This window comes from Helianthus annuus, chromosome 1 (assembly GCF_002127325.2).
Source record: "Helianthus annuus cultivar XRQ/B chromosome 1, HanXRQr2.0-SUNRISE, whole genome shotgun sequence".
NCBI lineage: Eukaryota > Viridiplantae > Streptophyta > Magnoliopsida > Asterales > Asteraceae > Helianthus > Helianthus annuus.
The window spans coordinates 65,099,143-65,115,459 of NC_035433.2; the positions used below are offsets into that span (position 1 = coordinate 65,099,143).

General features: G+C 34.3%; 1 protein-coding gene across 2 annotated transcripts; it reads right to left on the reverse strand.

Moving 5' to 3' along the window:
• Window positions 1-8,522: 8,522 nt before the first annotated feature.
• On the reverse strand, window positions 8,523-15,036 carry LOC110943006 (putative general negative regulator of transcription C16C9.04c). Of its 2 annotated transcripts, none has more exons than XM_022184772.2 (14): window positions 14,925-15,036; window positions 13,807-13,905; window positions 13,490-13,617; window positions 13,234-13,387; window positions 13,033-13,142; window positions 12,806-12,889; window positions 12,670-12,718; window positions 12,481-12,572; window positions 12,248-12,362; window positions 12,026-12,105; window positions 9,931-10,751; window positions 9,501-9,587; window positions 8,891-9,415; window positions 8,523-8,807 (listed from the first exon to the last, which is right to left on the reverse strand). In XM_022184772.2, exons 2-13 carry the CDS (start codon window positions 13,897-13,899, stop codon window positions 9,021-9,023), a joined length of 2,208 nt encoding a protein of 735 aa, XP_022040464.1. In that variant the 5' UTR covers window positions 13,900-13,905; window positions 14,925-15,036; the 3' UTR covers window positions 8,523-8,807; window positions 8,891-9,020. The 2 variants fall into 2 exon arrangements, with proteins under 2 accessions (XP_022040464.1, XP_022040459.1); XM_022184767.2 differs by lacking the exon at window positions 14,925-15,036 and adding an exon at window positions 14,810-14,884 and having other exon boundaries at window positions 8,541-8,807.
• Window positions 15,037-16,317: the final 1,281 nt, after the last annotated feature.

Here is a 16,317-nt window from a genome sequence, read left to right on the forward strand (position 1 = left end):
AAATGTAAAATACGCAAGTGACACAAGGATTTATACGAGGAAAAAGCCCTTGATCAATGAATGATCTCCGGCATAAAAAACCTCGGGTGATGGCAACTACCGATCACCAAGCTTCAATATAACAAACAATATTTTTACAACTTCGGATGGTAACGATCTAAGTACAAGGATCACTATAGTATCGTGTGTCAAAGCGTGTGAGAAATGTGTTGTGTCTTCCGAATGTGGAAGAGTGCTACTTATACAAGTGTGTGTGGTCATATTTTAGGTAAATAACCTAACTATTAGCTCGTTACCCCTTTAGGAATAGAAGTAAATCTAGCCTAAATTATCGCCCTTAAATTATGCTGAGTTTCCATATCGTCCACAACGTCCATCTTTGATTATGCATATGCCAAAGTTGTCGTGACGAGTTCCTTGTTTATGTTGCAAAGAGCGGATCCTACTCGAAATTCCTGCAAGATAACATTAAATCCAAAGAGAACAACCGTTAGTATGAGGATCCCTAGGATGGTCCGTGATCCTGATCCTGAAACTCTTCTGAGGATCACTATCTGTCAAAGAAACAAGGATCACTGGTTAGGATCACGTGTAAGGATCATAAGTCATAAAAATCCAGCCCTAACAACAGATAGGATATGCAAAGCGGGATATCCTGTGACTGTCTTGGGATACTTCCGGAATTGGCTGGACCACTCCAGGTACACTGGATATCATGTCCTTCAATTTCTGAAGCTCCCTAGTAAATGTTGACGTCATACCTGCATCCTGCAAAGACCCATTATTGTTAGTAGCAAGAGTATTATTATTTGACATGTTACCGGTCTGAGGATTCTGGCCATATCCTGAAGCATATCCTGAGCTCCTCACAGTTGACACATGACCGAGGAGGGTATTTCAGGAGTATGATTCTGAGAATGGCTTGGCACGATATTCCCCCGATTATCTTCAGTGTAAACTGCAGAACTGAAGTTCAAAGCTCTAGGCTGCAAAGGAGTGACAGTCTCTTCAGCAGGTCTACTTGGGCCGGACTTCAAGAGTTGTATCTCTCTCATCAGCATCCGATTAGTTTCCTGCTGCTGCCTCATCTGTTCCTGTACACTACCAAACAAGTTCAGAATTTCATCATTAGAAGCCAAAACAGGACCAGATCCCTCTTTAAATTAATAACTTATTGAATCATTGATATAATAATATCTCGCTAAATTAATAAAATATATTGGTCCCGACATTATTAATTTAGGCTAATCTTATTCCCACACCCTAAAATCTTATTCACACACCTTTTTCGCTCTATCTTTCTCTATATATATCAATGTGTATATATAGAGAGATAGAGGAGGGGGTATGAATATTAACACCCTTAATTTATAGAGATTTTACCGTATGTAAATATAAAATGTATAATGTTTAATGCAGATAAACTTGTATTCTATATGTTTGTACGACTTTTATTATACAATTGTATAATGCAGATAGACATGTATTCTATGTTTGTATGGCTTTTATTATACAACTAGGTTATAGATCGACCCACGTATTACACGAGTTGAATAAAGAAAATATCTTATGTAAACTCGTGTAACACACGAGGTTATAACCTAGTAACTTAGACAATATCTCATATGTCCCTTCCCTGAGGTTAGCATTTTTTTTTTTTTGTCATTTTCATCCAACCCATTAACCGCATCAAAAAAGTCAATTGAATGAGGGGTATTTTTGACTTTTTACTTATTTAAATTTTTTTATCCAAATAAAACCCACCTCATTAATTTATATCACCGGTCAAATGTGAACTTAAGGAGCTATTTAAATATCTTCAACAATATAAAACTGCAAAGATAAATTAAAATATAATCTAAATTATATAAAATATAATTTAAATTTTAAACTATATGTTTTGGTCAAAAATTACCTAAGCAATTTAGTGATCAAATTAGTTAAGTGAGGTAGTGTGCTAAGAGAATGTGTTCAAAAATATGTTAATTAAGTTGTTTGCAAAAACAGTTTCAAGATACGGCTCAGGATATAGAGTTGTATCTGTGATCAAACAATGAGCAAAAAAGTAAAGGTTGACACGTGATGTACGAGGAAAGCCCTTGATCAATCTAGATCGCCGGCACAAAACCTCGGGAGCTGACAATCGCAGCTGCCTTGTTCTTCTATTACTTCAAATGTCAGGATACAGTGCAGGATGTAGTGCGGATCAACTAGGTGTTACAATGTAATTTGAGTACAAGTGTTTGCTAGAAGCTAGAGAGCTAAAGTGTACGAAAGAGTGTGAGTGTAAAAAATGTGTGCCTTAATCTGATCTGCCCCATCTATTTATAGTAAAAGAAATTGAACAAACTATCCTATTAAACCGGGATCCGGCGGATATTCCCCACTTGAACGCTGTAGACCTGGTCTTTAGGGTCCAACGTCTCTCAAACAACTGATTTGCCCGAGTCTCTAGGAGAAGAAGTCCATCTGACCGTTAGTGACTTGCAGCATCTTACCTGCACGTGAATTATTAAGTTAACACCAGGATATCGCCCGGATGTTACCAATATCCCGATCCAGTATCCTGATCACAAGCAAACAATCAAAAGCATGATATTAGTCAGGATATATAGGCTCAGAAAATGGCCCATAACACTATATACAATACTTGTTTTTATAGGTTTATCAACGTGGCGGTATAAAATTCGTTGAATATAGAGTTATATTCGCAATAAAGTATTTTTTGTATCGGACACCACATGTGTTATATATTAATAATAAAAATTAGATATTAGTCTAATATATTATTAATAAAATAGTAATATTTCTAAATTAAGAGATATCTATATGTAGTTATTCGCAAACAAATTATTAGGTTAGATTAGACAATCTAGGTCTACAAGTATAACCCTAATTTTGTTTGATCCATAATGATTAAAAAATAAAAAAGAGTAAATTTCAAGTTTTGTCCTTTATGTTTACATCAAATTGCAGGCGCTGTCCTTTTGGCCAAAGTTTACAGGCGGTGTCCTTAACCTTTCAAAATCTTGCACGTTTTGTCCTTTAGGCCAAATTTGGTTAGAAATCTCAATTAAAAACTGTCATGTGCAATGCACAACACGATTCTAAAAGATGACGAAAATGTGATATCACCAGTCTACGTAAGGGATCATCAACTCGAGCCATTTTTACGATAATGTCTTTTCGGAGTTGCAAAATGCAAATTCACATTTCCGACTTTGATTTGATCTTGTGGAACATTTTGGAACTCGAGATCTAGCCTACCTTAAGTCGGACGAGGAGTAGTTTAATTGTATATCCATGTATTTATTTATGTGTTCGTATTTTAATTTTTTTATTTGAATTATGCAATGTTTTAATTTAAAAAAAAAACTTTGTTTTATTTGTGTTTTTTAAATGTATAATTTATTTTTAAAGAAAAAACGGTTTAAGGTACTTGAAAGGAGTGACACCAATGATTATGGTATTTCATCGTAGTTGGAGGTATGGCTGTAAATGAACCGACGTTCAGGGAACAATTCGTGAATCGTTCAGCGGAAAGTTCGTTTATGTTCGTTCGTTTAATAAATGAACGAACATGAACAAGAAATTTCGTTGGATTAGTTAAATGAACGAACATGAGTAAAGGTCTTGTTTGTTCAATTGTGCTCGTGAACGTTCGGTAACGTGTTCATTTGTTTATGTTATGTATAGTTTTTCTGTACTTTTATTTATTATATCTAAACTTTTTATATTCTTTAACTTTTATTTAATTTATTATCCTAAAAATTAAAATAGAAAATCATATTTATTTCTTTAACGAATTAACTCGAATAAAGCCTTATTGAAGATAAAATTAAGGTGACATTATAAGATTGGTGAAATATCAGGGTAGTGAAGGGTACTTGAAAGAAGTACCCCCAACCCTAATTAAGTTGTAAAAAAGTTTATTTGGGTAACCCAAATTAGTTAACTAGTCAATTTGGTTTTTTCAAGTTAGTCTAGGGTCAAAATGGACAACTATTAGAACACATGTTAAATTATAAAGGGTTCAAATATTTTAGAACCACTTATGTTCATTGTTTGCTTTCATCACCCATTCGAGAGACAGCACCACCGTCGTCGCTGGCACCTCCTAGGGCTCTAGCGCACCACCACCAATATTTTGTACAATTAATGAACAAAGATTTATTCTTAAAGTTTGTATCAAATCATAATGTTTAAACGAAGGTAGTGTTTGACTTCTATGGTCAAACTCAAAGACAGTTTCCGTATTAAAAAAATTATTGTACAAATTTATCTTCCTCTCATAGAAAGGTATGTTCCCTATTCAGAATAGGAGGGTATGTTTAGACACACCAGATTTTTTTCTATGTTAGGCTTGACGGTATCGCATTCAGGAACCGGGGTGGCCGGCCCCGTGCGGGAACACTGTCCGGGTGGCCACCAAATTGCTATGTGGTTTTTGGTGGATACCCTTGGGAATTAGAAGAATATATGATGGGGCGATGAAGTGTCATTTGAGATGAACCACCAAGTTTTGGTGAATGCCCCCACCTATACAGCATGTCTTTTACTAGATCGTCCACTATCCACAAATCATAATATAATTCTAGTTTATTTGTTAAAAAAATAGTAATTGCCACTTGGTTTCTTGTCAGGATTCAGTATTACCTGTTTGTAAGGGTTTGGTAGTAGGGTGAAAGAAAAGAGAATAGAATAGAACAGGAACATAAGTCAGCGACGAAACCAGAAAGTTTTAATTGGAGGGTCATAATGTAATTTTTATTTACAAATGTTTTAACTATTTTCCGAGAGTTGTTTGAGGCTAAATTAGTGTTAGATACCCCTAACCTTATTAAACCAAAAAAATTGAACGAAACATGATCAATGGACCCTAACCCCCCCCCCCCCTCCCCCTCCTCTTTATCTCCGATGGTTAAATTCAAGTATACAGAATGCACTAAAGTATTTTCTTTTCTAAAAATATCTATATTATTGATTATATTTAAAAGCTTGCAAGACATATAGCGCAGATTATAATGAATAATATTGCTTAAATGTGTGTTAACTCAACTACAGGAAAACATCATCGAATGTCTATTGCAACAAATTAATATAAACATATAAACAAAATGAGTATTTTTTTTTTACTAATAGCAAGAAGCAAGGAAAAACAAATTGCTTATACTGTCAGCTTGTGATTTTTACTTTGTGAATATCGTGCAATCAGATCTAAAATTCACATAATATTTTACTTCATCGTCTTCTTCCTCTGTTTTCTTTGCGGAGAACCAGATGACACTTTGTTCGTCAAAAATTTTTTTACCTAATGTTATTTATCTTTACTCTTTTCTCTTCACTTTAACAGCTCTAATATAGATAATTTAGAGGGCCAAGTTACTAACAACGCTCTCCGTTGGATACCCCATTTAACCAAAACTTTGGCCGGCCGGAGGGTCAGCGGACCCCCCGACCCTCCTGCAGTTCCACCGCTGCCATAAGTAATTTAACAAGGGTGACCATAAGCTGTCTTCTGTGGTCACACCATTCCTTTTGCCGGTAAATTTTTTGAAATGGGGGTTAATTGAGATCGACTCATTAATCGCATAAATCGAGCTGAACTCAAGCAAGTACGAGCCTGACTTTCACATCCTGAATTTGACTAGGTTCATTATTCATTATATACATAAAATAACTTATTAACTATGATAAAATAATTTATTAACACATCTTTCGTTATATAAATAAAATCTTGATTTTATACAACACATATACCCTTTAGTGTGAGATTTAATGTGGAACACTAAAAAAGTGGGGAACCGAGGAATCATGCATTTAACATGCAAAATATATAATAAAAGTTCAATTTAGAATGCTAAAAAAATTCAAAACTTTTGCATATAAAGATGTGTAGAAGCTATTACAATAAAAAAAATCATTTTTGTAAAAAGAAAATTATCTTTTTTAACTGTTTTAAGCATTTTATTTAATTTTTTTAGTTTTTAAAATTTCTTTTATTAAAATGGCTTCTACATGTATTTATATGCAAAAGCTCTGAAAAAAAAAATAATAATAACTCTTAACATGTTAAATTAAATTTTTATGATATGTTTAACATATTAAATGCACTGTTCCCCGGGTTCCCCATTTTTTTAGTGTTCCCTATTGAACCCAACCCTATATATATAATTACACATATAATTAAATATTTAAATATTGTATAAATAATAAACGAGACTTGCTCTAACTTAAGCGTTAGGCATATATTCTTAAATGAGCCGAACTCAAACTCGAGCCCTCCTGAATTAAAGGAGCAAAACTTGAGCTCGACTAGAAACATGTGCACACCTAGCTACACAAATACTTGTTCTTCAAATTTATAAAAGTAAATCTTCAGAAATCAAAATTGATACATAATGATATTTTGGCTTGGTGGTTAAGGGTGAGGTGGGAAATTTTGCTTCTCTTGAAGGTCCTGGGTTCAAATTTAGACAAGGGAAAATTTTAGTACTAACTTGGTGATACTAATATACTAACTACTAACTTGGTTAACGACATCCTAACCGTACGCTGTTAAAAAAAAAATAGATACTCAAAAGTAAAAAGTTTGCAGCCCTATAAATCTTGAATGATCTGTAATCTGAACATTTATGGGCCCATGCTGAATTCTGTCCACTACCCTTCCAGCATTTTAGGGCCCTGTTTTTTATTTCTTTGGTCTATCTATGATAATTTGAATACCTTTGTGTATCATATCAAATGGAAACCGACACAAGATAATCTGATAATCATAATCTTTCTGTTATAACTTATTAAAAATGGATAATGTGGCAAAATAACTTGACCAGGTAACTGGCAAAACGAATAATTTTGTACTAAGGGTCGAAACAATTTGGGTCGGATTGGTGGTTTATGCACTGTTGTCTTTTGTTTATTGTTTTCTTTATAAATAGACATTGTATTATGGTAGGATCATATATAAACTTCAATTTATGTAAAAACAGTAAGAACTATTCACAACATGCCACGTGTCATCTCTCTAATTCATGTATAAACGACATTTTTGTATTTTATTTTAAAGTTGGTTTCTAAATATTCTTAAAATTATGGAAGCAATTTCAAGTTTATGTGTCAATTATACAAATTCATGTGTTGCTTGTTTATGTGTTGGTTATGGTTATATACTCAAGTGTTGGTTATAAAATTCATTGCTTATATAAGTTATGTACTGGTTATAATCGTGTACGTATGTGCTGGTTATAATTATATAGGTATGTGTTGATTATAGAAATTCATATGTTGCTTATATATGTGTTGATTATACTTATTAGCACAATTATAAATCACTATATTACAACTTTTAAAAAATGTCATTTAAAAAAAAGTATAGCAATATTGTACTCATATTAAAGATAAAAAAATGCTTGATTTTATGGTTTTTTTTTTTAATAGAATATACTAAAGTATATAAAAGTTATTTTAGTTTTAAAAACCGGGTGAAATATGTAGTTAGTGGAAAATGAGAAAATGACTAAAATACCATTAAATCTCATTAAGTAGTATAGTTATTGTTAGTAATGAAGTGCAATCAATCCTAACCCTTAATTCAATTAATCAACGTTTAAGATATGTTCTTAGTGTTTTTAAATAAAACAAGGTTTGTATGAGATCTTAACTCATTGTGTTAAATATGATTAAGAAATCTTTTTTGTTACAAATATAAGGCTATGCGGTATGGTGATGGTCCATCTTTGGAGGATGATCCGCCACGTAGGCGCCACGTAGATCGGGTGTGTGGATGGGGCAAAGAGGATGGAGGTATGGAAATGGAGGATGGACCTAAAATATGTATATGTTGTATGTATGTGTGTGTGAGGGGGTGTTGTCCTGTAGTGGACCGGCTTGAACGTCCTGTAGAAGCCGGGGAGGACGCCACCGGTGGGGGAAGAAATGGGGGGAAGAGCGGCGCCGGGCCACGACGGGGGTGGGACGAACCCCACACCGTCTAGCCTAAGATCTCAACCTTTTAAATATAAGCGACTTAGGTTGGTTAAACTTTAACTAATGCCCAAAATATTATGCTTACATTTCATCAAGAGCAACATATAAATGCATTTTATTTCGAGTTGTTTAGCAGCCCAGCAGGTGTATGCCATCATTACATCGTATAACTGTGATTGCAGACCATAAACACCGAAATGATTTTTTTCGTTTGGTCATGTCGTATACCTAATTAGCTATAGTATGACATTACGAGTTAAATCTTTAGAATAAGTTTAATATAATTGCAGTTACAAATCCCCGTCTAGGATGGTTCCAGTGGCAGAGCATAAACAAAAGTTCACTTGGGGCCGAAAGTCATGGGCGAAACATCAGCTGAGGCCGGGGCACCCCCGACCCCAACAAAGCTGCGCTCCTGGATGATTTGGTTTTGGATTGTGAAACGTGCTACCTGCACTGTAGAACCGACCAGACCGTGAACATCCCAATCAGATACATCATTTAACGGTGATATTTGACTCGTTATGCCAAATTCATGATACTAATCAATACCCTTTGCGACAACTTTAAACTTACAAAAATATATCTTAAATACAAAACAAGTTGTATGAAGATCTATAGGAAATGCCACAAACGATAAAAAAAATAACTTAAAAGAAAATTAGTATATCCTTACAATGATACAATCCCAGATTATTTTCACAATATAGAGACCAAAAATAGCACAAGAATCAATCGTCCGGAGAACCACAAGCCCATACCAAAAGCATATCCACCACCGGAATCTCAAAACCGGATCCATATCTCATAACTTGCTCCCCCTGCTTATATAAAATTATGATTTCGGGTCGTAGATAATCAAATAAATCTTAAAAAGCCGAATAAATAGTAAACCGAGCCTCACCTGGTGGTTTGTTCCAGCCCTGGTTCAAAGGGTTTAATCCAGAACCAATCCTCACCATTTCTGGGTGCAAAGCTTCACTTTACACATCTTTCTAATTCCAATAATCTTAGAAATACCAAATCGAGCGAAATCAAATTCCAAATGTTCTGTTATACAGATCACCTGAAGTTGACAGCTGGAATTTCGCATCCTCGTGACCCGAATAATACCTGTTGAATCCCATTCTATCATTTCCACCGTTCCAGTGGCCGTTAACATTTAACGAACTCATTTGCTGCTGGAAACTGGTCTGCTGATAATTATCAGTAAATCTAGGGTTTTGGTGAGAAAACGATGATTGCATCAAGAATTGAAGTCGGGTATCGTTTTCAAAAGTATTATTCATATGTGTGGGGAAGTTTGATCTCGTAGGAACTCTACCACCTACTGCCAAAATGGCGGGATCCATAAAATCCAAATCAGCGATACCTACGGTGGCTGCTGCTGCTTCATGTGATTTTTTAAAGGTGTCGTAATTATGACTTGCTGAAAAAATAAAATTATATAAATAAATGTTTGTTTGTTAATTTAAATCTGCCAACATAAAAAATAAATAAATAATAAAACTAACCTGATATGTTGTTAAGAGTGAAGCCTGGAGGTGGGGCTCTGCTAGGTCCAGAAAATCCAGGTGGGGCGGATACTTGTGTTCTTGAAACTGTATACATTAGCCAAAACAAGAAACCTTTAGCATCATATATAAGACCTGGCAAACGGGTCGGGTAGGGTCGGGTCATGGGTCAAAACGGGTCTGGGTCAAAACGGGTCGGTTATAGAAAAGGGTTGTAAGTTGTAAAAGCTGTTACACCTTTTTGTAAGACTCAATACATTTTCTAAAAAGCACCTTTTTAGTACCTGGTCAATCTCCACCATTGCTTAGTTTGGATGGATGGTGGAGATGAGGTTTCTTTGATTTTTACTCGATAAAAGTTTTCTTTATATCCCTGCCCTATATATGTGTGTGCGTGTGTTTAGTTGTACTATAAGTTGCAGAAACATACCTGAAATCTTAGTTTCAGGATAACCAGCAGCAAAATGATTAGATTTCTCAAAGCTAAAAGAAGAGAAACCGTTGCCGTTACTAAACTTGTTGTCATAATAAACACTATTATTATTATATTCAACACCTCGTCCAAAATCACTTAAACTCGGTGCATAATTTAATCCTTGATCTGTGCAATCATCCTGTCGGGCAAACGAGAATCTTGACTGGTTGCTGTTTTGCGGTTTTCTTGAACTCAAAACCTGTTTATTGCCTTCACCCAAAAACTTAGCCAAATTTTGAGGTGAAGTCAATGATTCATCCCACGGGTCAAAGTCCATCGATAGAATATTAGATATTATAGTATTTTCTCCTAAATCTAGGTTAGTTGTAGTGTGATCTTCAAACACTCCATTAGACACATTAACAGGATGTTGTGGAGCCTTTTCAAGATTTTGATCCAGTGAAGCGGGGTCCATTATATGAGGCGGATTTTGTTCTTTGGCTTCACTAATTGCAACTTGAGATACTTTCTTTTGCAGATCTGATACTAAATCAGATTCTTGTGATGTTTGATTCTTGTTGGTGGTTTCTAATGATGTGTTTTTACTGTCGAGTGAAGTTGTTGAAAGTTGGATGGTTGCGGTTGAGGAAGAAGAAAGTCCAGTGGTGACAGGTGTCTTGCATAGGGTTGTTCTTTCATCGGTTTTTTTAATAGATGTCGGATTTCCCGAATTGCCCTTTTCTTGTAAATTGTGGTTTTCTTCACAATGCTTCTTGGGGAGTGTAGTACTTGCTCCGTTTGCCACAATTGGCTGACTAATTGAAGCACGAGTTCCCCTATAGCAGATCAAAATCAGTAAAATTTAATACAACATATTTATTCGGATTACTATAGATATAACATAATTTAGTAATCATCTTAAACACGTAAAATGTAGATAACTATAGATATAACATAATTTAGTAATCATCTTAAACACCTTTAAAAAGTTTTTTAAAAAAAAGATTAGCTTAATAAAAACAGTTGAATTGGGTCGAAAGTTGCCCAAATCACTGTCCGAAAATGTAGATAACTATAGATATAACATAATTTAGTAATCAACTTAAACACGTAAATTGATAAAGATTACCTTAAAAGAAAACAGTTAATTGGGTCAAATTGGCCCAATGTAAATGATAAAGATTACTTTAAAAGAAAACAGTTAACTGGGTCAAATTGGCCCAATGTAAATGATAAAGATTACTTTAAAAGAAAACAGTTAACTGGGTCAAATTGGCCCGATGTAGGGGTGAGCATACGAAAAACGATAACCGAAAAAACCAAAAACCGAACCAAAAATAACCATAACCGACTTAACCTATCGGTTACGGTTAAGATATGGCCAAACCCGAATCATTTGGTTACCGTTACGGTCTGCCCTTCTTCCATAACCGAAATAACTGAACCGATAGTTATATATTTATATGTTTTTCATGTATATCCATGTATTTGAAACACATTTTCATGTATTTTCCATGTATTTGAAACATATTTTCATGTATTTCCTGGGTATTTCATGTATTTTTCATGTAATTTGTGTATTTATATGCTTGAAAATGGTTCCAAGCACTTGACTAACTATTTTAACTTTATCATTTTGCACAAGTTTCGTTTTTGGTAATTAACAAAACATAAGCGAAACCGAACCAATAACTGACATATTAACCGAAATAACCGAACCGACATATTAACCGAAATAACCGAACCGACATATTAACCGAATTAACCGAACCGTCTTAACCGATCGGTTTCGGTTATGGTTTTTCCTAAAATCGAACCGACATTTGCTCACCCTAGCCCAATGTGTATTTTTAATGTATAAAATATCACTAGTCACTACTCAAATAATTGGAATATTATAAATATTCATTTGGTACTCATATTTGACATACTATTTATTTTATTAAAAATTTAAATATTTTGAACAAAAAGTAATTAGGTCAACCCAACCTAACCCAATTTATTTTGAACCGTACAAAAAATAATTGTTTCAACACAAATCCATTTTGACACGTCACCCACCCCATCAACCCAATTTTCAACCGGTAACAAACAGAATTGTGAACTTTACCATGAGGCTGCTGCAGGAAGAGCTTCTGATCTACCGCAACTACTATTTGGTGGGGAAACTTTCAAGGTGTTTGCTGGATTCTGTAAAGTCAACATTGACCAAAGTCAAGCATTTTTCACCATAATAAAAAAAAATTAAACAATAATACTAAAAGTCCAGTGGTGACAAGTGTCTTGTAATATTACATCAAAGAACAAAAAAAAAAACACAATAATATCTTACATTAGTGGTGTTTTTACTAATTGGTTTTGAGTAGTCGTCAACTGGAGGTGGTAAAAAATTTCCAGAACGCCGTTGCATGTCATTTGTAGCACCAGTAATTTGCTGAACTTTATTCCTATAGAATCATTATGCATGTTAATGTATGGGACAATAAACTAACAAAAGGATATGAAGGTTGAACAATAAAAGGTCAACAGTTTTGAGTGTATCATGCCATAATAATATGAATATACCTTGTATATGCTGAAACTATTTCATCTTTAGTGAAGCTATCTTCTTGTGGTCCATACTCATGCAAATACAGACAATCAGCATTGGTGCAAGGCTGGACAATAAGATCACAGTGGTCAGCACAAAATAAATATTTACCTCTGCTATAAACCAATCTTCCATCAATAAATTTACGCTTTCATTGATCATACCGTATTCCTCAGCCATGCATGACAGTACTTTGTTGTCCCAAAACAGGCCCTGCAACAATACACAACCAGTATGAAAAACAAAATTAAAAAAAAAAACAAATAAATAACTTTACGGTCATGTTATATAGTCTTTCACCTTAAAGGTCTACCCTCCAAGATAAAGCCATGTGCCGACTGTATACTACGAACTGCTTCTTCCTCCTTGGAGTAAGTAATATATCTGAACAATGTGAGCAAAACGTTAATCAGATCCAGATATGAACATATCCAATTTACGATATAATAAGTAGTAATAGCTTAAAATAATGAACATCGACGTAAATCATTCCACGCAAATTACAAGCATATGAAACTTAAACTTACACACTACAAGTACTGTTAGGAAACTGCTGGATTTCACCAGCTGCTGTCCGTGATATTGACACCTTTAGCACCTTCCCATATTGACCAAAATATTCTTTCTGCTGCAGAAGCTGGTTATAGAAACAGATCCCAGATTAAAATTCCAGAAAAAAAAAGAAAAAAAAAACAGGTTATACACAAGAAATAGAGAGAGAGTAATACATCTTCATCAGCTAAATTCAGAGGCAATCCCACAATGTATACAAGGTTACGTTGAATAACCCTGACACTAGTAAGCTCCTTCCTCGCTTCAGCAGTTTTAGTTTTCCCCTTTTGTGACTTTTGTTTTTTCTCCATATTCATCCCAGTAACCAATCTGATGGCGAAGTAAAGAATTTAAAGAAAAATTAGAATAATAGAAAGAAAAATATTTTACAAAGCATCAAGCTTTATGACAGCACATTATACAGAGCCAGACCTTTCACATTTTGACGCTGTCCCGACAATCTTTTCCTTGTTATAAGGTGTCCGACATGCTGGGCATCGCCCTTCTGTGTTATCTTTCTCAGACATATCCATTATGTGGTGCCAGCACCAAACACAGATCTGTATATATAATAAATCATTATGGTTACACCAGGTTACATGTATCATGCACCAACAGGCATATTATATAATAATAATAAAACTATACTTATAAACAATCATTGCAAAGTGGCAAACTGAATGGATTTTAAAGTTCAACCCTATTCCTAACAGTTACGATACCACAAATTAGAAGAAAACGCTACATACGTCATAGCCACATTTGCAAGGCTTGAGCTGCTGGTCTGTTAGATCCATCTCTTCAGCACAAAGTGGACAAGTTCTCTCTCCTGCGTCACTCATGGTTACCTACACCATAAAACACTAATATAACTAGCCAAATATATACACACATATACGTTTGCATAAATATATATTATATACATACATAAAATAAAGTGTCTTCGAAATAACAAATTTTCTCTAACTAACAATAAAGTTAAACTCTGAACATTCGTTTACTCGAACACATATAAGCAATAAAGAAAAAAACGGATCATAAAATAAAGATTAAATCATTCTAAAGTGTGAATAAGATCCTTGACATAACTAACTAGCTGTTTTCTGAAATCAAACTCTAAACACTCTATCCGTTAATGTATTCCAACCACCTAGTCAACAATATAACACTAATATAACTAGCCATATATACCCTTATAACGTATCCGTTTGCATATAAACATACATACATAATTTCGGTGTCTTCAAAAGAATACATTTTTCTCTAATTATCAATAAACCTAAACTCTGAACCGTCGTTTACCCGAACACTCATAATCAATACAGAAACCAAAAGGTATAAACAACAAACCAACCTCTTTACACATAATTTTATCAAATCTTTAACCTACAGTCAACAACATAGACCATAAAATAATAATTAGATCATCCTAAAGTGTGAATAAGATCCCTAACATAACTAACTAGCTGTTTCCCCAAATCAAACCCTAATAACTCTTATCAATCGACGAAAAAACTACTGTTTAGAATCTAAATCATTCACAAACAAATCCAAAACAACTCATATCAAACTAATTGAATCCACAAGCCCTAATTTCTACCAATTTAGCTGACATAAAGCGGCAAAAACACATGTAACATCTGCGTTAAAATTCATCGTAAGATAGACATGAATTGATTCGATTCTAGCGTAAATCGATAAGATTAAACAATAAAAGTGTAACAGAAGAATCAATTTTAGATAGGACCGTACGAAAGAAAAGAATGAAAATTAGGGATCTTTGATCGGAAATTGAAATAATAAAGAATAGATCTAGAGGAAGAATAATAATAAGGATTAACGGAGGAAGTGAGGATTGAATACTTACAGTGATTGATGGATCGAAAGTAGGTGAAGAAGAATCAAAAGATGAGGAACCACAAAAGCCTAATTGGGAGTGTGGGAGATTAGATAGAGAGGGGTGGTTTTTTAAGCACTTTGCTTGTAAATAATATTATATTATTATATTATATTTATTATTATTGATTATTGATTTTCTTGACTTAAAAAGATTATATTAGGTCAATATGATGTAATAATATACCTATTTTGATTTTATGTTTTAAATATGATATGATGCATCAACATACCTATTTTGATTTTATGTTTTAAATAAATATGATATGATGCAACAATATACCTATTTTGATTTTATGTTTTAAGTAAAGTCTAATTTGTGTTTCTATGGTTTAGTGGCGGGATTAACATGAAACTTCCAAACTTTTTTTTTACATAAGTCTTTTTGGTTTAAAAATTTAACATAATACGTCCCTTTAACACCGTTAGAATAGATCGTCTAATAATTAACGGTAGTAGGCATTTTTGTCATTTTATCCCTTCTAAAACCCTAGTATATTTATTGTCTAACAAAATGAGTCCCATTGGTTTACACTTGCATACCACACTTCCTTCCCACCACCAACCATCGGCTCCTAACACCACCACACCACGCCACACCGAACCCCACCACCGGAACAACACACACCGCTCACATACCACTCTTCCACCCGCCACCAACCACCAACACTCGACAGCGATCGACCCCACCACCGGTAAACAACGACACTTGATAGTGATCGAAGCCCCCCACCAGTAAACAACAACTAATCCACCTAACACCCAACTCTGGTCCACCTCACACCACCCAAAAACCTCCGATCATGGTGTATCCAGTTGAAATGGTGATGGATATACCAGCGGTCAAAGGTAAACACAAGACAATCGTTTATTTACTTTGATTTCACTTCAATTTTACTTGATTTTGATTAGTGTAATTCACTTTAAAATTGAAATTGAAACATGATGCAACTTTACTTGAACATTTGTAGCTGGCATTAGAGTCAATGGTACTGACACCCACCTCGTGTTCCACTTCAAGGTGGTTCTGAGGTTCTTGAATAGCTTCACCTTTTAATTCCGTTTTCAACGAGGAAGGAGGGAAGATAGGGTCCAAATACTGATGGCTAAGAGATTAGCACATATGGAAAAGAAAATAATCATGATTACATGTAGAGTGAAGATACATGGTATTCAACAAATGTTGAATGAATTGACCTATGTTTATATTAGTTGTCTTAAATCTAACCTTCATTTATCTTTATATATACTCAACTTATCATTGTATTTCTTTTGATTGTATGTGAACTATGTAATGACTTTTTTACGTTGAGTTTTAAAGCTTTACTACTTGTTGTTATACTTTCAAATTTGCAATGTCATAT

What these genes read in the sequence shown, in the direction of transcription:
- LOC110943006 (XM_022184772.2), bottom strand. Translation starts at nt 13,899, where the DNA reads ATGAGTGACGCAGGAGAGAGAACTTGTCCACTTTGTGCTGAAGAGATG. An exon ending in TTGGAGGGTAGACCTTTAAG is followed by an intron (nt 12,719 to 12,805) that starts GTGAAAGACTAT and finishes GTATTGTTGCAG; the next exon opens with GGCCTGTTTTGGGACAACAA. An exon ending in CACTCTTAACAACATATCAG is followed by an intron (nt 9,416 to 9,500) that starts GTTAGTTTTATT and finishes TTATTTTTTCAG; the next exon opens with CAAGTCATAATTACGACACC.